Here is a 22,007-nt window from a genome sequence, read left to right as displayed (position 1 = left end):
ATTCTGTGTTAAGATGTTAATCTTAATCCGTGATCACAAGGCATAGGGTGATTATTATTTTGGTCATTTGGCATAGACCTTTACGGTTATTTTGATTTTGATCCATCTGAAAAAAAGATTTGTTTGAGTTCGAAATATGGCAAATGAAGACCGATATCTTCCATCGTGGATGACAGAAAAACAGGTAAAAGAAATGTATATCTATCTAATCTTCAATATTACTCAATATAGTTTTATCCTGTCCCTGAGTTGTTTAAAAACGTTTCTACAATTCAGTATATAACTTTCTTTATACCTTCAAATCTATATAATATGCTTAAAATTTAGTTCACTACATTTAGAATGTTTTTTTTTATTATTTTATTTATGTCAGGTTATAAAAAAAACAAAAGAGTTTGTGCAGTTTGAAGGACAAATTAAACAGTGCATATATCCAAATATTTTAGCATCATATGCAGAAGAAATTTTGTAAGTTAGTTTGTTTCACAATTCTTATACCGTATATTCGATAAATGATTAAAACAATGTTAGTTTCATGTTTTATTTAAGTTGGTTTATTCAATTCTGCACAACCCAATGAATTGTGAACCCCCATATACAAATTATTGTTTTTCAAGTTACAACATTTTATCTTTTTACATTAGGACTAAAATTGAATCTAGTGAGATGTATGAAGTTGTATATGGCTTTGATATGGAATGGCCAGTAACTTTTGACAGAAAATCGAAAAAAACTGCTCTTATACAAATTTGCACTGACCACAACACGTGTTATTTACTCCATGTATGTGTCTTAGTATTTTCATTTTTCACAATATGTTGGCTTATAATGATAGTAAATTTAAATAACTGTTATTTAAATTTATGTAATATAGGTATATCATATCATAAATCTTCCGTCAATATTTGTGAAGCTCATTAATCATCCAAGAGTTAGATGGTCAGGTGTATTTATTAAAAAGTAATTTTTCTTCCCGTGTTTTTCTTAAATATTTAATTATTAATTATTTAACTATGTTTACCTTTATGCTTTATTTTTTGTTCATAGTGATTTTTCAAAGCTTGCAAGGGATTTTGACATTGATGTTACTGGTGCTTTAAATTGTATTATCGATTTAGGTACTTACACGAACAAAGTTTTGAATTTTGAATTGTCTACAAGATGGAGTATGGCCAATTTAGTTCAACATTTAGTAAGTTCTAAAATATAAGCAATTGTGTAAGACACTTATTCATACCCAAGTGTTTATTTTCAATAGCTTAAAAAAGATATAAATAAAGACTCAAATGTTCGTATTAGCAATTGGGAAAACACAGATTTAGATCAAAATCAATGTATGTATGCAGCAACTGATGCTTTTGTAAGTGTAACTAAATGTGATTATAACAATTGTATTTAAACAATTCAACATTTTCAATGGTTTTGTTAATATTTTTTTATTATTTTAGGTATCTTTAATATTGTATGAACATCTAAAAAGAATTGATAAAGAAAATGAACTCCAGATTAATTAAATTATTAAAATTAGGGCAAATGAGTTATGATTCATGTCTTAAATTGCAAATCCATTTGTCAGAATCTTTAAAAACAACAGCCATTGACAAATGTGGTTATCTCCTTATTGTAGAACATAACCCTGTTTATACAGTAGGCATCAGGCAAAAAGACTACAATTCACTCTTAGAAGACAATTTAATTAAATTGGGTGCAGAATTCAAACGTACTAACCGAGGTGGTCTTATCACTTTTCATGGTCCTGGACAACTTATTGCTTATCCAATTTTAAATTTAAAAAAATTCAATCCTAGCATTCGATGGTATGTTCTAAATTTAGAAACAACTATTAAAAACCTTTGCAATGAAACTTATGGACTTACTGCAACTACTACATCTGATACCGGAGTCTGGATAGGTAATCATAAGATCTGTGCTATAGGTGTAAGATGTAGTCGATATATTACTACACACGGCCTTGCCTTGAATTGTAATACTGACTTATCCTGGTTCAAACATATTGTACCTTGTGGTTTACATGGTAAAGGAGTTACCTCTCTTAGTAAAATTTTTGATAAAGACATTTCTGTCAACGATGTGTTACCATATTTCTTACAACATTTTTGTAAATCATTTTCATGTGACATTATAAATACTGAAATTGATAAATTGGCTTAATATGATGTATTTAATAGAATTTAGAATAATAGAATATTGTAAAAATTAGATTATTTGTCGAAGAACTTTATGAATTTTTTATCATGTTTTGTTTGCATTACTTATATAATATATGGTTTGTAAAATAAATTGAACTGTTACTTTGGTTTGTTGATACTTAAAAATGTATGTCTTTATTTAATGAATGACAATTAAACAATTTCTAACATGAGTATTTTTTAATAAAATAATTTTTTTAAATTAAACTGATCACAAATTATTATCAAAACTTATATTGGATTACCCCAAACTCATATGTTTTACTATCTAAATTAAGTAAATATAGAACAAACAGTTTATTAAAAAAGGAATAATTTTTTGACCAAATTTTACTTTCAGTGAAGCTTCAGGGAATACAGTTTTGTAGAATGTTCTGTTTATTATCATTTATTTATAATTTTTGTTTTGATAATATATGTTCCTGCACATAATTTTTTTAATGGATTTTTTATTTTGTTGTATAAACTGTAAATACATGCAATTTCACAGAATATCAATTTTACGTGTACTATAGTGTTTAAAAATGTTTTGACTGAGCTATTTGTAACATAAGAAAATTTTAATTTTCATTAGTTTTTTTGAATTATCATACATAAAAATTCTTTAAACGGTCAACAAACTTGAAAATTTAATACAACTACAAGGACTATCATAAGAATAACAATAGATACTTGAAATTTTTCTATTTGCAAAATATTCTGACTAGTTTTCAATCATTTATTGACTGAATTTTTTTTTTTATTAAAAATGAAAATTTAATGAAAGGTTCCTCAGAAGTTACAGTAGGAGTTGAAAATGTTAAAAATAGAAACCCATTGTCATTAGTCGTGATTTTTTTTTTAAAGTATTTAAAGTTCAAATTTTGACAATGATCATCAAAAATCTGAAAATATATGTATTTAAAAATTCATTTTAATCCTTCCCACTCACTTGCCCACCTTTTTTTGCTTTTCCGATTATCTTGAAAATACACTGGTAATTTTAAATATTGACCTCAAAGCCTCTTGACTTACCTGTTTGGCGGTTATCTGGTTATCAATTTATCATACTATATCATACATACATATTATAAACTGCAAGTTTCGATAATAATTTTTAATATGCTTTTTTTTTTAACAGCGTATAAGTGGTGAATAGTGTTATCAACGACAGTTATCAATATTTTCCCGCTTTTTTTTAGGTTATTTTGTTGTCTGTACTTTGTTCGGTGTTCATTGTTGTCTACTATAATACTATAATAGTTCTGTGTATTTTCTGACTAGGTACTGTGTACTGTCTTCGATCATCATTTATATGCAAAATATATCTGTTCCGGCATTCTGAATAGGTAGGTATACATAATTCATTACAAGTATATTTGTATAGGTTATAGGTGTTACGTAGTCGGTCATATAACTTAATGAACTTATAGGTACTCTCAATCAGTTATATCTAAATCGAATTGTTCAGTTTTGGAATTTGATACCTTAAACCTTGATCGGTTTCATTAATTTGATTAGCAGGCGGCTGGCACGGTTAGGTTTGACGATTTCAGTCTCAATATTTTCTGTTTCTAAGTCAATAATAACAACACTGTCCGATCAAGTTGAACACTGTATACAAGATAGTATTAGTATGTATAAAATTGTATATCCAATAATCTGAATTAATCTCGTAATTTTGTGCCTACATGTTGTATATAAACGTAAATAAATATTATTGTAATTTGCTCAAACGCCTTAACCTAACAATTAATAATAAAAGTTATTATAATAATTAGTTATTACATTTTTTTTTTGTAGTTTTATTAAACTATCTTTTTAATATTATTTCACTCTAGATTAAATGCCTTAAAAACTATAAAAATGCCTTTCAATGCTGTAATGTCCTTAAAAAATTTCACACAGTTGCGATCAATAGGAATTGTTAATATGATAATGTTATAACCAAATTAATAATAATACAAAAACTAATTACCAAATTTAATCACATTCATTAAATAAACAGTATACTTGTAATAATTTCCTATAATTGCCAGGGTTAAGTATATACATAATATTGATGAAAATACTTAAGAACTATTAAAGCATATTTATTTATTTATTGATACTTTAATATTTTAAATTTCTTAATTTACACTAAAAGCTCGTACAATTTATTTATATAAACACTAAACATTAATAAAATTAACTATATAATTGGAATGAATCGTCCTAGACCAGCAGTTCTCAACCTGTGGTATGCGTACCATCTAGTGGTACGCGGAAAGCTCATAGGTGGTACGTGAAGAAAATTTACCTTTATAAAAAATTAATTTATTAACAAAATTCTATACATACAACATAAACGTATACATTATTAATAAGCAAAAATTGGTCAGGTGAACATACGTAAAAATTTTCAAATTGTGTAGGTTGGTACGCGACTATAAAAAGGTTGAGAACCGCTGTCCTAGACCTTGAACACCCAAAAAATAATATACTTTACACGGGTCCTATCATTATCAAGTTTTATTAAGTATTAAGTAAATAGTTTGGTAGTAGCTTAATTATATTTTATAGATCAATTGTTATTATTTCAAAAAGTTGTTGTGAACCCCTGCACGTGCCGCACGGTTATACTCACTCAGCATAGTATATGTGAGCGGACGTGCGAGTTCACACGATCGTCAGTCTGTAATATTTAGAGCTACGAGTGTGTCAATATTCCGATTTTAATATTATAATGTGTTCAATAAAAAAACAGTAGATATATACCAAGAGTTGAGTATAATTTATTTAAAGTAAACCTAACCGATTGTGTACTAACGCCTCAGTTTGGAATTACTAGTTGACTAAACCTCGACAAACGGCAAACCGCAAACTTTGTAAGCATGGGTTCAACTGAGCTTACAACAAAGTATCCTTAAAAGGATGTCAGCATAGGTACTTTTGTTTCCTTTCTCTTGCCCACTCACAGCCTAGAAAAACACAATCATGTAAAATAATTTATTTGTATGTCTTAGGGTATGCCATATGATTTGTCTAAACATTGTCTCAAAAAAATTTAATATATATTTAAAATTATGTTTATTTTTTATTTTTAAAGTCAAATAATCATACTATTTAAAACCAATATATCAAACTATCAAAAATATTAAAATATCCTCAATCATTATAAACTTAACCTTTGATCAGTGGCAGTTCTAATATATAATCAGGATTATCAACTGCTGATACCAAATTTTTTGGTATTCACTTGTTAACAAATCTAATGTTGTATGGTTTTTAAAAGTACCTAAAATAAATTATATTAGTTTAAATAATGAAATTAATATTTCATAGCTTTTTTATCATTTTTTTTTAAACTTTGTTTTATTTTCCAAACTTATCACTCACTTTTTTATGTACCTAATACTTAAATTATATAAGTATAGTTGATTAATGTATTAATGTAATAATATTGTAAATGTATACATGAAGTTTATTATATTTTGTATAAAAAATAAATAAATGTTTATTATTATTGTAACACAGTAAAAAATTGGAGATTAAGAATTTTAAGTTGTATTATAGCTTACTTATAAATATATTCTTGGCCATACAAAATTTGAGCCCTATCTTTTATTACTTCATTCAACAACTATTTTGTAATCTAATAAACAAATTAAACTTAATAGGTACAGTAAACTTAATTTATAACAATTTTGAAAGTTAATTTTATATGTAAAAACTAATTACAACTTAAAAATTAAGTAAATACTTTGTTCATTTAATCAGGTGATATGTGGTAATTTAAAATGTGCAAACTAACTCTATATTAAATTAGACAAAATACACCACAAATTATCATCACAAAATTTGAATATATTTTATATATTATCATAGACATATATAAACAATATATGTTTATATAATATGTCTATGTATATTATAATTTATAATCAATGGTATTTAGTACATAATATCTATTATCTAATATACTATCAAAAGTAAACTAATATGTAGGTACATGATATTGTTATGGTTTTTAAGCTTCTATGATATATTTTTAACAGTTAATTAAACTACATTAAGACCGCTTTCAGACGAGACACTTTGTAGCCGGCCACTAGAATCAGTGTCTAGCGGCTGACGGGGACAAAACACTCCGATTCGGTGGCGCGACACACAGTCCGTGTCTGTGTCTCGTGTGTACGAGTATATTTATAGCAATGTTATCTTAGTCGCGCGATTCTTTTCAGACATAAGTAGCCAGCTACAAAGTGTCTCGTCTGAAAGCGCTTTAAGTTATTTATTTTATTTGTATCTATTGTTTATGTATATCATTTTTTTTTTCAGAATTACTTATTATCAATGAACAAAGTTCTGTGTTTAGTGTGTCATGTTAACCTTTAATGATGTTAACAAATTTATAAACAATAATATCAATTTAACAGCACAATCTAACAATTTACAATACAGGTCAGTATTATGTTTAATAAAATTTTTTATTTAACCTAGATTTGATTATGGATTATAAAATTATCTAAAACTGATGCTGAAAGTGTATAATAAAAAACGACAAGTTTATATTCAATTTAAGTAGGTATTTTTGTTTTTTTATTTTAAATTAATTTGGTATTTTGGGTGATGACAGCTCTTTTAAATTAGAATTTATGTTCAGACAAACTCATTGCTTTAATTTGTATTTATTTTAGTTAATTTAAAATGTTGTTGTATCATACCATTTTAATGCATATTGAAGTTTACTATAAGAGATTTTTGTTTTCTGAGTTGCTAAGGTATTATCATAATATGTAAAATATTGTTTTTCTTAATTGAACTTAATTGGCATTAAAAATTTAAAAAATGTGGTTTTCCGTTACAATACTACAGTGTGTTCCACAAATTTTAATTTTAAAAATTCCAACGATTGAAACATGTTACTGTCATTCCTTAAATATATAAATATAATTAAAATGACTGGTTATCTTGTAATACGCATTATACAATTTGAAAATTAAGTATAAATTCCATGAATAATATTTGAATATGTGAATTAGAACCACTAACAATCTGTCTTTAATTTTATTAATTTTTTATAAATAAAATATAACTTTTGCTACAAATTCAGTAACCTACTATCAAATATTTACTTTGTGGTTAGATTGAAAATTAGTTAAAACTTATCTACATAAATGCTATTTAGAATTAAAAAAATGATTTATGTTAAAATTGAAATATTTTTAATTTATGTATATTATATTTTGATTTAAGTACTTAATTTATACCATAATTGCCTGGGTTAGATGAAAGTTTAACTTTAAATTTAAATTCAAATTCATTCTATAAAACTCGGTAAAACCCTTGATTGAATTTATTTTTATTGCAGAAGATTTTAAAGCTCAAGAAAGATGTTTAATAAGAAAAGACCAAATTTGTCAGATAAGCAAAGCAACTCTAATAAAAAATTTAAAGCTGAAGATGATGATGATTTTCAACAATCAATGTTTGAAAATGATCTTGCTATTATGGAAGAAATGGATAAAGAACTTGAATTACAAGATATATTGGGCGAGGGTCCTGATCAAGAAGATTCCAGTGCTTTGTGGAGTAGACCTGCTATGAAAACAATTAATCCACTTACTGAAAGTTTAGCTTTTCAACAACTTACAATTGATAATTATATTGGAGAACCGATAAAAGGAATGAGTGGTGCACAAACTGGTATGGTTCCTATTACTCGAATGTTTGGGATTACCATGGAGGGTAATTCTGTTTGCTGTAATGTGCATGGGTATTCTCCATACTTTTATACCAGTGCTCCTGAAGGATTTGGTCCTGAACATTGTAAAGAGTTTAGATCCCGTTTAAATGCAGTTGTTTTAAGTGATATGCGTGGAAATCAAAATAGAGTGCAGGAACCCGTTCTTATGGTTGAAATAGTTGAAAAGATGAATCTTTATGGCTATCATGGTGAAGAACTAGAAAAATATTTAAAAATAACTATGGCTTTACCAAAATTAGTACCGGCAGCAAAAAGACTTCTCGAAAAAGAACCGGTATTTCCGACTTTTTCTGGACATAGTTATAGAATGTTTGAAACTAATGTTGACTATGATATGCGCTTTATGGTAGATTTAAAAATTGTCGGTTGTAGCTGGATCGAACTTCCTGCCGGCTCTTATACTATACGTGATTCCAAATCAGGACGAAAAGGACATTCTAGATGTCAATTTGAGGTAGATGTTGGTTGGCAAAAAATGATAGCTCATGCTCCAGAGGGTGAATGGAGTAAAGTTGCCCCTTTTCGAATTCTCAGCTTTGATATTGAATGTGCTGGCCGTAAAGGTATATTTCCTGAAGCTGACAAAGATCCTGTTATACAAATAGCTAATATGGTACAAATAGAAAACAAAAGATTAATTAGAAATGTGTTTACATTAAATACTTGTGCACCAATAGTTGGTAGTCAAGTTATAAGTTGTGAAAAAGAAAATACTATGCTTGAAAAATGGGCTGCATTTGTTCGAGAATGTGATCCTGACATAATTACTGGATATAACATTAATAATTTTGATTTACCTTATTTGTTAAATCGTGCAAAACATTTGCATACAAAAAATTTCAATTTCTTGGGGCGCATCAAAGATATACAATCTGTTATTAAAGAACAAGTTCTTCAAAGTAAACAAATGGGTCGAAGAGAAAATAAAAGTGTTAATATTGATGGAAGAGTTCCTTTTGATTTATACTTGGTGTTAGTGCGAGACTATAAGTTACGATCATATTCATTAAACTCTGTTAGTTATCATTTTTTACAAGAACAAAAAGAAGATGTTCACCATAGTATTATTACAGATTTGCAAAATGGCACTCCACAAACAAGACGTCGTCTAGCAGTTTACTGTTTAAAAGATGCATTCCTTCCATTAAAACTTTTAGATAAACTAATGTGCTTAATTAATTACATGGAAATGGCTAGAGTAACTGGTGTTCCGTTAGGAAGTCTTTTAACTGGAGGTCAGCAGGCAAAAGTTGTATCTCAATTACTGCGGCTCGCACAGGAAAAAAATTATATAATGCCTACGATGGCTGGTGGTATGCAAGATGAACAATTTGAAGGAGCCACTGTAATAGAACCTATTAAAGGTTATTATGCTGATCCAATTGCGACATTGGATTTCACTTCCTTATATCCAAGTATTATGATGGCACATAATTTATGTTACACTACTCTGTTGACTCAAAAAACAATAAACCTTTTAAACTTGACTGAAAATGATTATACTAAGACTCCTTCTGGTAGTTACTTTTTGTCTAAGTCTATACGAAAAGGATTATTGCCAGAAATCTTAGAAAATTTGTTATCTGCACGTAAAAAAGCCAAAACAGATTTGAAATCTGAGACTGATCCTTTTAAAATGAAAGTCTTGGATGGTCGGCAATTGGCATTGAAAATTAGTGCAAATTCAGTGTATGGTTTTACTGGAGCTCAGATAGGAAAGTTACCATGTTTAGAAATATCAACAAGTGTTACTTCATATGGTAGAACAATGATTGAACGTACTAAGCAAGAGGTCGAACAAAAGTATTGCATGGCAAATGGTTATGAACATGATGCCGTTGTTATTTATGGAGATACAGATTCTGTTATGGTAAAGTTTGGAGTGAAGTCCATAGAGAAAGCAATGGAATTGGGACGCGAAGCCGCTGAATATGTAACAACAAAATTTATAAAACCTATAAAATTGGATTTCGAAAAAGTTTATTTTCCATATTTGTTAATTAATAAAAAACGTTATGCTGGTCTTTATTTTACACGACCTGATAAATATGACAAGATGGATTGTAAGGGGTTAGAGACAGTACGTAGAGACAATTCACCATTAGTATCTAACATGATTAACACCTGTTTGCAAAAACTACTTATTGATAGAGATCCTGATGGTGCAGTAGCCTATGCAAAAGAAGTTATCAGTGATCTGTTATGCAATCGAATTGACATATCACAGTTGGTAATTACAAAAGAGTTGACCAAAAATGATTACACTGCAAAACAAGCTCATGTGGAGTTATCAATAAAGATGAAAAAAAGAGATCCTGGAAACGCACCAAAGTTAGGTGACCGTATACCATATATTCTAATTACAGGTACCAAGGGTTCGCCAGCATATCAACGAGCAGAAGATCCAATATTTGTTTTGGAAAACAATATACCAATTGATTTTAACTATTATTTGGAAAATCAACTGTCCAAGCCTTTGGTTCGAATTTTTTCTCCAATCCTTGGAGACAAAGCAGAATCTGTTTTATTAAAAGGTGATCATACACGTAAAAAAGCCATGGTAACATCTAAAGTAAGTGCATTATCAGCTTTCACAAAAAAAAGAGAAGTATGTCTTGGGTGTAAAAGTGTATTGCCTACTAATGAAGAACGAAATGCCCTATGTAAATATTGTTTGCCAAAACAAGGTGAACTATATTATCAGGAACGTGTTAAAGTGAATGATCTACAAGAAAAGTTTTGCCGCTTATGGACTGAATGTCAACGATGCCAAGGTAGTTTACATGAAGAAGTCATTTGTACTAGTCGAGATTGTCCAATATTTTATTTAAGGAAAAAGGTACAGATTGACTTGACTGCTCAAGTAAAAACAATGGATCGATTTGGAGATCCAAATAATAAATAGAATTATAATAGGTAACATAAATTAAAACATTTTTTGTTTTTTGTATATTTTTTTTTATTGTTTTTTAACATTTCATTATTATTTTGTTGAAAATAATTTTATATTAATGTCTCTTAATTCAATAGTTTTCAGTATTATATTATGATAACCACAAAGTGAATAATGATGTATCTGGTTTAAAATATGGCGTTTTTATTCTACAATTTTTTTAAATTTAATTTGACAACAATGTCTTACGGTTAAAATATTTTGGTAATTCACAAGACTATAAAAAGATCTTGTATAAGTTTACAAATTATTTTGTAATTAAATACATTACACTAAACTGTTTAAATGTGTTAATTATTAATGTTATGTTAATGTAAAATTATAAATTTTGTATGCCAATTTAAAAGATTGAGTCTTAATTTATTTTAGGTAATTCATAATTATTATTTTATTCTTAGTTATTACCAGAGTTATTGGCTTGGCTATGAATTGATTTTACTTACTAATAAATTTAAACATCATAGATAAAATTAAACACTAATTCAATTCATGACTAAATTATTGTAAAAATGAAATTGTGTTTTGGACAAGTTAATATTTGTATATTATCAAATTAAATATCATAAACTGTTTAATAAACAATGTCATTCACAATGAGTAACAATACTAAAATAATAATATTAAAAAAAATACATAAATAGTAGCTGGCAAGATTTGATTATAAATAAAATCATTCTGTACCTTAACAGGTGCAGAGGAGAGCTGAGAGGCACTTGATCTTCAAAAATAATTTAGTGGATCTTATTAGTAGATACTTAAAGGATAAAAGTTATATAATAAAAAAAAGTTAAATTATAAATGTAATATTATATGATAAAATCATAACACTTATAAAGATTAATGATGGTAAGTGGGTGCTAGCTGGTAAATATTTAGGTTTGCCACAGCATAAATAAAATAATTTGCTCCTCTAATTATAGACTGCTATAACTACCTATAGTCGATACCTACATATACATGGTACACAGTGCCATATCATATTATGTACTTCTCTAATATTTTATTATTATTATCTCAATCCAATATTATACAACTATATTCTGTCCATCGAGGGAACACGCAGATTTTGCGTATCTCCCAACGTCACCCTGCTATAGAAACGGGTTCTCCTATGGCTGAGTATCACGTGGTGATGCATAGAAAAAACCAAAATTAAGTTCCTTCAAGTCATTAAAGTCTATTGTATTTTATATTATTCTTAATACATCATATTTACTTGTTGCATGTTGTGTACAGACTACAGATTGTAAATATTCTCAATAAACGCCAAAAAAAAGTACCTAGACTTTTAAAAATTGTTATCTTATAAAAGATTATACCTATTATATAAAAAAAAATTCAATAATAAATTATTAAAATATAATATTATCTCATGCAAATAAACACAAATTTAATAAATCGATTGCTATTTTATTTTTAAAAAAATGTCAATAGTAAATTATGATATACATATGCAAATCAATATAAATTTAATATCTATTCACCATGGTAGGTACATAGAAACCTAGGATTTTGGTAGTTATGTACGATACGATTTTTTTTCTTATCTAATTTTGGCGCTTATGTCTTTCGCCGATAATGGGAACCCATCTACGTACTTGTATAATATTGTCTACTGTAAACCATGCAAATAGATAGGGTACCCTACAGTCTACACCACAAAAAATGTTGAGGTTAGATCACAATACGCTCATTTCTTACCCACTCAACCTGATAATAATGTCAATAAGAACCAATGAGGCAATGAGTGGATAAATGTGATACAAATATACAATAGGTGCAAGCCATAAGCAATTATTATTTATTAAGAGTACGTATGAAAAATTGCGATGATATTGAGTATCCCATAATTTTAAACGTTGTAATTTACCTTGGAATCATTTTTGGTAGGAAAATGAGTCTAGTTGGTAATTTAGGTGGTCAAAGATAAAAAAATGCTTAGTAATTTACTACTTACTGTATTTATTGTACTACGTACTGTACTTATAATCGTAAATATTTTTAATTTCCACCAAATGGTTATATGACCATTTTCCATTTATCATAAATGATAACATTTCTTAAATATTTTGACCCTGAGCAATTTATAGACATGATAAATTTACGAATTTTTTTCAATTGTCGACGATTTATATTTTTTATTAGATAAACTTTAAAATGTAATAATTTATGTTTAATTCAGAGTTTCCTCATACATTTTTATTAGGTATTGTTATTAGATAGGAATATTTAAAAAATATATATAGGTACCTATTTGCGTAAGTCTGCAATAATTTTGTATGAGCGTGTTTGAGTTAGAACCTCTGACAAAAATTATAAAAACGTTAATATTTGTAAATTATTTTGTAATTAGTTGGAATTTATAAAAATGTTCTCTTTACATCTAAAATTAGTAAATGATTTAATACAAGATTTTTCAAATTTATCTACTTTTAATAATGATAACAATTTCCACCGAAAATTAGTTAGTAGGATGAAAAAAGAGTTCTAACTTCTAAAATCCTGAGCCCCTGAGCGTCCTGCGTTTCTGAGTCTTCAATTAGGTACCACCCAAGTTACTTAAGCGCGGGGCATGTACCCCCACTCTCCTCCACTCATAAGACGTGCTCTTACACAAGAGCGTGGGGGAGATATGTCCCACACGTACGCGTCTTGCAGCGGCGGTGGAAGGCCCTGGTTTTAGCGGTGAATACTATAGCTGCCTCAGTGCCTCCCAAAATATACGAATTGCCTCCCAGCCTTATCGTAAATAAAAAAGTTATAATATACATTAGTTGCCTCCAATGATCAAGTAGATCTTAATTATATACGAATTGCCTCCCAAGAATTTTCACACTAGTTGCCTACTGTATTGTATCAAGTAGTGGTTCATAAACTTCACTATGAAACACCTCGTAAATACGTAAATCGAATTTAATTATTTATAATGTAAGAATATCCATTATTAGGTATGTATCATAAACATATTATACATTTATACAAATAACATATAACTTTAAAAATAATAATATAATAAGTCAATAAAAAAACTGGTAGTACCTATACCTAATATATAGGTACCTACAATTATTAGAAGGTTTTTGCCCTATTGCAGATAATGGTGAAATAAATTATTTCACGAATCCTAATAGCAATAGCCAATTATATTATATCATATCCTTTAAGTTATATCTACCTAGAGACATATTAGGTACCTAATTAATTCATAGTTCATTGTTATAAGATTGAATTATATAATTTAAGTGATTTAACATAAAATAGGTATTTAATAAAGCCAAAAGTATTGCCTTACCCTTGTAATTATGTTATTGGGCTCTATAATGTTTGCAGACTGGACATTTGTCTTTAAATGCGCCAGTGCTGCAACTATGATGGCGGTTCGCGGTGTTCTATGATTTATGTTTTTAATCGTATTTGAATTTGAATTTTTATATCAATGTTGGTTTTTAGACGGAATGCGGCGCCCGGAGTATGGTTAATGTTATTGTTGCCGTGTGCTATCATCACCGGGCTTAGCATATGCGAAACCTACTCGGAACCTTACATAATCTCAACGATACTGAGTTTGGGTATTTCGGTCAGTGCGGTGTCCGACGTGTTGCATTGCGAACGCTTCCCGGCCAAACCGTTGAGTTACATCGTCACTGCGGCTGTTATTGCGCAACTGCTGACCCTATATACCGAGTTGGGCAAGTAATTTAAAAAAAAAAACGTATACTTTCTTCTAAATTGCTCTTAACTCGTGTGCATCGGTGTAAAAATAAAACGTTTTGTACAAACGTTATTCCGTTAGAGGAACGAGTAGGTATAATAAGTATATTTGGATTTGCAAATTATACTTAGCAGTAGTTCACTTTGAACTTCGATGATCACAGTGGTAGAATATACTGGATCCAGAATTTGATTATTTCATTTTTTGTGTGAAACTAACATCTCAAGGCTTAGAGCCCTAAAGTTTGATTCTAATTGTCTATAAAAGCCCCTGTTCCCCCAGTAGCTCAGTTCTCACTTCCTTAGTCCTTTATTCCTTTTATAATTTATAGTTTACACAAACACGTCAAACACTGCTAGATTATATTGTAACTGAATGCGGCTACATATTTCCGTACACTAACCTAACATCATTGATCATGAAACACATTTTCGTACGAGTGTGGTGCTAAACTCATCTCGCACTTATACAATAATGATCAAATCAATATACCTAATTAAGCATGGACTCTGCAAACTTATGTTTAAGTGAGGTAAATTACCTTTCCTATTTCGGATTCTTAGGTCTCCGCCCTATTAAATAATGATATTAATATTTTGTTAAAATTACATTCATAATATAGGCGTCGTGTACAACGTGACATGTGCCGCTTTCTGCGCACTCTCCTACCACCGGCTCTTGCGGTTGGTCGTGTCCTGTTGCCCATTGAGTTTCACGTACGGCGAAGCCACTGTCACCGCGCAGGCCGCACTACTGTTTGCCGTCGCTTCCTTCACCAACATGTTGGCGCCATACCGGCAGCTAACATGTTTCGACGTGTTCACGCTAATACTACAGGTATAATTATGATTATCACGATGGACTGGCACCAAACATGTGTAGGCATATCGGTATCGCACATAGGCAGAGCTAGAACTAATGGCAACGATCAAGAATGAACGTAATTAAGTGAATGCAGAGCTCCGACTTATTCGACTATTTTTTTTTATAGCACGACCCACTGCCTCTATTTTTTCATAAATAATACAGATATTCAAAATCTGATGTTTGGATCTTTTAAATGTACCTTCCTATATATAGTACACTATATAATTTTGAATGATCAATAATGTTTTTACCATTTGAAGAATATCCTGCGTGGTGATAAAAACTTTGGTTTTTCAAATGAGAACCATATCCTTTTTCACTTTAAATAATCTAGCAGATTATGTTTTTAAAAATGCGGATTAGCCTGCCTAAATCAATACTCGATCTAACTAACTAAGGATGATACGATAATATGCGTGTACACACAACATGGAATATATATGTTACTTATGTAATAATTATTTGTTTATATTTTCAAAAAAAAAAAAAAAATAGATTAGAGATTCGAAAAATTAGTAAGTACGGTAGACAAGCTAAATATCAATCTATTAACATTTTATGATTTGTAAAAGTTATCTAAATAATAAAAATATAGGTATACATATTATGTTATATTTACATGTATCAATCTATGCTAATTATATAATATGTACCTATAGCTAAATAGCTACATTGTCCAGCGAGAGAACATATAGCGTGGTCAGACAAATGTTGGCTATTCTGCGCATCTGTACACGACATTTAGCCTTCATGGAGATAGTACCACTCTCAGTTAATAAATTTAATAAGTCGAAGTCTATGATTTTGAATTTTTATTTAGATTTACATTAATATTTTCAAAAACATTATCTGCTGAATAGTTTTAAGTAAAATAAGTTTGTTATCATATTATAAAAACAAATGTTTGTACCACGGCTATAGTACCACAATGCAGGATAGTACAAAAAATCGCAATTATTCGCAAATATGGTGTAATTAATAGGTATAATAATAATAACTATAGTAATATTTATTATACTTTTTTTTTAGTAGGTATCGTTATAGGTTATCTTCTCTATATCTATATGTCTTGAGTGTTGAGACCATTAAAAAAAATATTATAGTGTATTACCTTTATTACCTCTAATACTTCTGTTATTTTTTCAGTTCGGGGTTGTCGGCATTTTCGTGTTTGCTTTGACCGTGTACAACGTGGAAAATCTACGCAAGTCACCCGGTCGGTTTTACGTGACGTTTGCTATAATCGTGTCCGGCACGATAGTGTTACCACTGCATATCATCCTAAACGGTAGTCCCATACTGAAAATCTTGTATTGGGTTACTAGGGATCGACATACGGTGAGTGCACGTCGATATTATTGTGAATTGCTTTCTGTTTAAAACAGGGGCGTATTTAGGATTTTTTTTTTTTGGGGGGGGGGGGGCTGTGGCATTTTATCCAACTGAAATTCCCAATTCAGCCTATATGAGTTAGAAAATTTACATATGATAGGACAAATACGCAGACTTCATAAACAATTCCTGGATTTCGGGGGGGGGGGGCTGAAGCCCCCTCAGCCACCCCCATAAATACGCCCCTGGTTTAAAATACCTTTATAATATAATGCATAACAATAAAAGAGTAGGCGTAGCATAGGGGCTAACGGGACTATAGCCTCCGCCCCAGAATTATTTTAAGCCCTTCTGAATTCTGTCCATGTATGAGAACTGAAATATTTTTTAGTTTAAAAAAAAGGCTATAGCCCTTCCAAAATAAATTCATCACGCTACGCCTATGAATAAAAGTATAATAAATATACAACTATTACATCGTTTACAGACGATACTGCTGTTGTACTGGGCTGGCTGCTCGGTGTTCGCCATCGTTTTCGTATGCGTGCAAATAATGAGCGATGCCAAGGCGTCAACGTCGATTAGAAAGAACTTTCATCTGGTCGCTTGTCTCGTTTATGTACCGGGTCTTGTTCGTGATCCTTGTCTGTTGTACTTGGCCAGCGGCGTGGTTTTTGCTGGTTTTGTGCTTTTGGAGGTGAGTAGTTATAAATTAAAATAATTATAATACTTTTATTACGATTTTTTAATAACTGCGCATTAGACATACCTATAATGCGTATAATATTCTATATTGCTATTATGCGATAGTATACCTATATTTACCTATATGATATGCTATGATAGGTACTATATATATATATATAGGTACTATATATATATATATATATAGGTACTATATATATATATATTTATATTATATAACTACATATGATGTAGCTACTCTTTTTATTTTTGGAACATGATTTTTTAAACTAATTATAATTTTACGTTTTTCTTTCTTAAATAAATTTCCTACAGCTACGATTATTTAAATACGTTTTGTTTTCTTCTGACAGACTTTGCGCATTGCCAACATGCCACCACTGGGCGTGATCCTTCAGGAAGGTTTTCGAGTATATTCGGACGAGAAAGACGAAGGACCTGTGGCATTCACTCCGATCTACTTGCTCGTCGGATGCTCTCTTCCCATTTGGATCCATCCGAAACCTGATTCTAGGAGCCTGTTGCCTCTGCTTTCTGGCGTGTTATCTATAGGCATCGGAGACACGGCTGCTAGCTTGGTTGGCTCCCGTATAGGACGTAATAAATGGAAAGGTAGGTCTTGTTTACCAATTTTTTTTCCTGAAAATACGTGTGCTAAGGTTAACAGTCGTATATTTTCCTAAATGCCTAGTTTAAATAATTGCTGATGCTCAAATTTTGTATAGGGTTAGAATATTTGCTATTTTATATAACATTGAAATTATTAAAATATTTTTCATATCAGCCATATAAATATGCGAATAATATGAATAATGTGTGAAATTGGCAACAATATAATTAAATATAATTGGTGCTTATAACATTTATCAAAAAGAAAAAAGTTTTAAAACAACAATTAGTTTTGCTTATAAAAAAGCATATTATATTCAGTATTTGCTATCGATATAGTATACATTTATAAACATATATATTGTGGGTTTGTTACGGTTTTTTTTGACACTGGGCTGAGCTATAGTCATCTTGGATTATCGAAACATCAGTAACTATGGGTAAGGCCGTAGGACTGGAAATTCTGGCATTAAGGTACTAATTACTTATTGCATGGGGTATGTCGACTTTAATTTGGGGAAGCAAAGAAAAGTGAGTTTAAAGATTTCTCGATTAATCTGAGATTGTTCTAAATCTGCAAAGAATTATATAGTAGCAACGGTGATTTGTTCTTATGTAATTAGAAATATTTTTAACTTGATATTCCAGATATGATAAATCATTGGTTATATAATATTACCAATTAAAGACTAATAGAGTAGAGGGTTGAACATTTCTAATGATAACTCTAAATGGTTATTTTTTTTTTTCGATTGATAAGTTATTTTCCTTTAAAAATTAAAAAAGGCGGGTAAGTCGTGGATGTCGCTCTGCTGTACAGTAGGTTACAATAAGTGGGTTCTGTAATGGATGGAATTAAATTTGAATCCAATGATATTATATCATTATTGTATACGAAAAACGATTCTGAGCGAAGACGGTTTATCTGTCTAGGATATATTATAGATTATTAAAAATTTTCAAATCTTAGATTTAAAAAGAAGATTTTTTATGAATTTCTAGTTTGAAATAATTTGCGAATTTTCGTAATTTTCGTGATTTTTACATATGTTGTTAAAATTCAAACTTTGAATGCTTGTAAAAAAAAATTGTGACTATGAATTTATTTTATTTTTCAACTGCTATTGTTAAAATGTGTTAGAAGCCTTGTACTAAATTTTAAAGTTTTTTTACCTAACAAATAAATTTTTATCGTTATTTATAGAAAAAAAAACTAAAAAAGTTGAAAAATTAAAATGTCAGTAAACAACTCAAAACAAATCTAAATATTTTGAAAATGTTATCAAATATAGAAAATGTCTATATAAACATTCAGAGAAAATTTCAAGTATCTGCGGTCATTTGTTTTAGACTTTTAGAGTTACACCAAAATAAGAAAATCACTAAATGTGAAATCCAGTGGAAATCCAATGTTGTAAAAATTTAAATTTAAATTGCTCATAAAAATTTAATTTGAATTTCCGGTGGACTTTTTATTTGTGATAAAGATTGACAAACTTGTAAGGAATCTTGTATTAAATTTTCAAATCTTAGATATAAAAAGAAAATTTTTTATGAATTTCTAGCATAAAATAATTTACGAATTTTCCTGATTTTTTACATAATATGTTGTCGAAATTCAAACTTTGAATGCTTATAAAAAAAAATTGTGACTATGCATTTCTTTTATTTTTCAACTGCTATTGTAAAAATATGTTAGGAGTCTTTTATTAAATTTTCGAATCTTAGAATTAAAAAAAAAAACTTTTATGAATTTCTATCTAAGATAATTTGAATATTGCCGTTATTTTTACGTATTTAGTCAAAATTTCAACTTTAAATGCTTATAAAAAAAAATCGTGCCTACAAATTTTTAATTTTTTTTTAACTGCTATTGTACAATGTGTTAGAAGCATTGTATTAAATTTTCAAGCTTTTCTACCGAACAAATAAATTTTTATCGATATTTATAGAAAAAAAGTTGAAAAATTAAAATGTCAGTAAACAGCTCAAAACAAATCTAAATATTTTGAAAATTTTATCAAGTATATAAAATGCCTATATAAACATTCAGTGAAAATTTCAAGTATTCCGGTAGACTTTGTACCCCCCCCCCCCCCCCAACTACCAACTAGATTCACTTTCTGATCGAACGAGGTACTGAAGTCAAAAATCGAAGCATTTTTACTGCCCCAAAAAGTGATGACAGACACAAAAAAAAAAAAAAAAAAACACTCATCATGGTAAAATCAATACATTCATCGCTCCGCTCAGAATCTAAAATCAATTTCATTTATTTATACCTATATATTATGATTATACGTAATTTGCAGGTACGAAAAAAAGCATCGAAGGTTCTGCGGCTTGTTTCGTTTCTCAAGCTCTGTGCATTATCGCTCTCAAATATTCAGGTTTGTATAAAACATGAATAATCTAAATGCATAACAAAGTCGACTATTTGGAATGTAAACAAAAATTATACATTTTTGAAAATATTTCACTTAAGTATATATTTTTCCTTAAACTTTTTATTTCATCATTATTCGTGAAAATCTAATACCTATAGATAATTAATATGTATCTATTTGTGATTTACGATAAAATTTAAAATTTACCTTGTATTAGGTATTCATGTTGTTTAAAATCTGAATTTATTTCTTTTTTATTAGATTGATTTTGTTGTAAATTCAGATCTGTAAACATTTTTTAAATCCATATTTTTATTAATACATTATTTTTTTTATATATTTAAATCAATAGGTTTAGCATGTGACATCAATCTGATTATACCGATGCTCGGAGTTGGTTTTGTAACTCTCGTTGAAGCAAAAACTGAACAAGTTGATAATTTAGCATTACCTCTTTTGTTGTATACGTTTCTATTGCACTGTTAAATTAGTAAGATGTATACTATTGAAATTTATTGATAAAAAAAATATAAAAAATAAAAAAATATAATGTCTTATCAAATTTGATCTTTTTATGTTAAAAATAAAATAATATAGGTATTACTATTTACAATATAAAATGTTATATTTATGTTTATATCGAATAGCTAATACTATATTTTTTTAAAGTTTTGGTTTTTATTTATTGGAGTTGACAGTGTTATAATTAATTTACTGTATAGCAAATATCCCACTTTCTTACATTTTTAAACGAGGTTTAAATTATTATTTAAGAAAGAAGTAAGTTATTAATTTATTATTTAAAAACACATAATATGTTTATACAATAGAAGTGGTATAAGATAGAAATATATTTTGTTTAAATCACAGCCGTATTATATACATCCATAATTTAAATATAAGACAGAATAATTTTTCGTGTATTTTAAATTCAGAAAGAATCATTGAATGTATTGCTTTTACAGTGATGTCTATTTTTATTTCAATTTTAATGGACCAGGCTTGACACTTAATACGAGATTCTCGCAAGTGTCACAAAAACCCAAAAACTTCAAACACAAATGCACAATATTTTTTATAGACATTTACATTTTAAATTGGATATTTAATCAATAAATAATTATTTCAATTATTTCACTATAATTAAAAAAAAATATTATTAGTAGAGACTTTTAAGCTAGGTATTTATATCACGGGGTATGATGGTATGAACCTATTTACAATTAGTAGGTTATGATACTGTACATAAATTAAAGCTTAATTATAACAATTAATAGTTAGATTCTAGAGTATAGACGTGTAGTATTATATGAAATAATATTATTATAAATAATAATTTTTACTATATTAATATAATTGATATGATAGGTATGCTAAACTTTAGTTCAATCTAATTTTACCGCGTACTACTAATACAATAATAATTTAATTTTTAATAACTTTAACAAATGTGTATCAATATATAATAAATATAGTAAAATATCTTTAGAAATATAAGCTAACA

General features: G+C 28.7%; 5 protein-coding genes across 5 annotated transcripts; all 5 read left to right on the top strand.

Moving 5' to 3' along the window:
- Nucleotides 1–21: 21 nt before the first annotated feature.
- On the top strand, nucleotides 22–1,590 carry WRNexo (WRN exonuclease). The gene is made up of 7 exons (XM_015521234.2): nucleotides 22–184; nucleotides 374–468; nucleotides 645–783; nucleotides 875–960; nucleotides 1,048–1,192; nucleotides 1,259–1,360; nucleotides 1,449–1,590. Exons 1-7 carry the CDS (start codon nucleotides 137–139, stop codon nucleotides 1,512–1,514), a joined length of 681 nt encoding a protein of 226 aa, XP_015376720.2. The 5' UTR covers nucleotides 22–136; the 3' UTR covers nucleotides 1,515–1,590.
- Nucleotides 1,495–2,642, top strand: Lipt2 (Lipoyl(octanoyl) transferase 2). Its single transcript, XM_015521232.2, has one exon. The coding sequence runs from the start codon at nucleotides 1,495–1,497 to the stop codon at nucleotides 2,170–2,172; it is 678 nt and encodes a 225-aa protein (XP_015376718.2). The 3' UTR covers nucleotides 2,173–2,642.
- A 775-nt stretch (nucleotides 2,643–3,417) lies between these two features.
- PolD1 (DNA polymerase delta 1, catalytic subunit) lies at nucleotides 3,418–11,237 on the top strand. Its single transcript, XM_015511050.2, has 3 exons — nucleotides 3,418–3,538; nucleotides 6,510–6,632; nucleotides 7,543–11,237. Exon 3 carries the CDS (start codon nucleotides 7,565–7,567, stop codon nucleotides 10,841–10,843), a length of 3,279 nt encoding a protein of 1,092 aa, XP_015366536.2. The 5' UTR covers nucleotides 3,418–3,538; nucleotides 6,510–6,632; nucleotides 7,543–7,564; the 3' UTR covers nucleotides 10,844–11,237.
- Nucleotides 11,238–14,595: 3,358 nt separating this feature from the next.
- LOC149058219 (uncharacterized) lies at nucleotides 14,596–17,431 on the top strand. The gene is made up of 4 exons (XM_089218928.1): nucleotides 14,596–15,135; nucleotides 15,226–15,440; nucleotides 16,617–16,808; nucleotides 17,290–17,431. Exons 2-3 carry the CDS (start codon nucleotides 15,245–15,247, stop codon nucleotides 16,760–16,762), a joined length of 342 nt encoding a protein of 113 aa, XP_089075054.1. The 5' UTR covers nucleotides 14,596–15,135; nucleotides 15,226–15,244; the 3' UTR covers nucleotides 16,763–16,808; nucleotides 17,290–17,431.
- Dolk (Dolichol kinase) lies at nucleotides 17,245–20,989 on the top strand. The gene is made up of 4 exons (XM_089218339.1): nucleotides 17,245–17,499; nucleotides 17,861–18,119; nucleotides 20,429–20,506; nucleotides 20,856–20,989. The coding sequence occupies exons 1-4, from the start codon at nucleotides 17,245–17,247 to the stop codon at nucleotides 20,987–20,989; spliced, it is 726 nt and encodes a 241-aa protein (XP_089074465.1).
- Nucleotides 20,990–22,007: the final 1,018 nt, after the last annotated feature.

The sequence above is a fragment of the Diuraphis noxia genome, unplaced genomic scaffold (assembly GCF_037042655.1).
Source record: "Diuraphis noxia isolate RWA-SAM2 unplaced genomic scaffold, SU_Dnox_SAM2 contig0002, whole genome shotgun sequence".
In the NCBI taxonomy this organism is placed as follows: domain Eukaryota; kingdom Metazoa; phylum Arthropoda; class Insecta; order Hemiptera; family Aphididae; genus Diuraphis; species Diuraphis noxia.
Note: the sequence above shows the minus strand (reverse complement) of the source record. Positions and strands in the feature narration are given on the sequence as shown.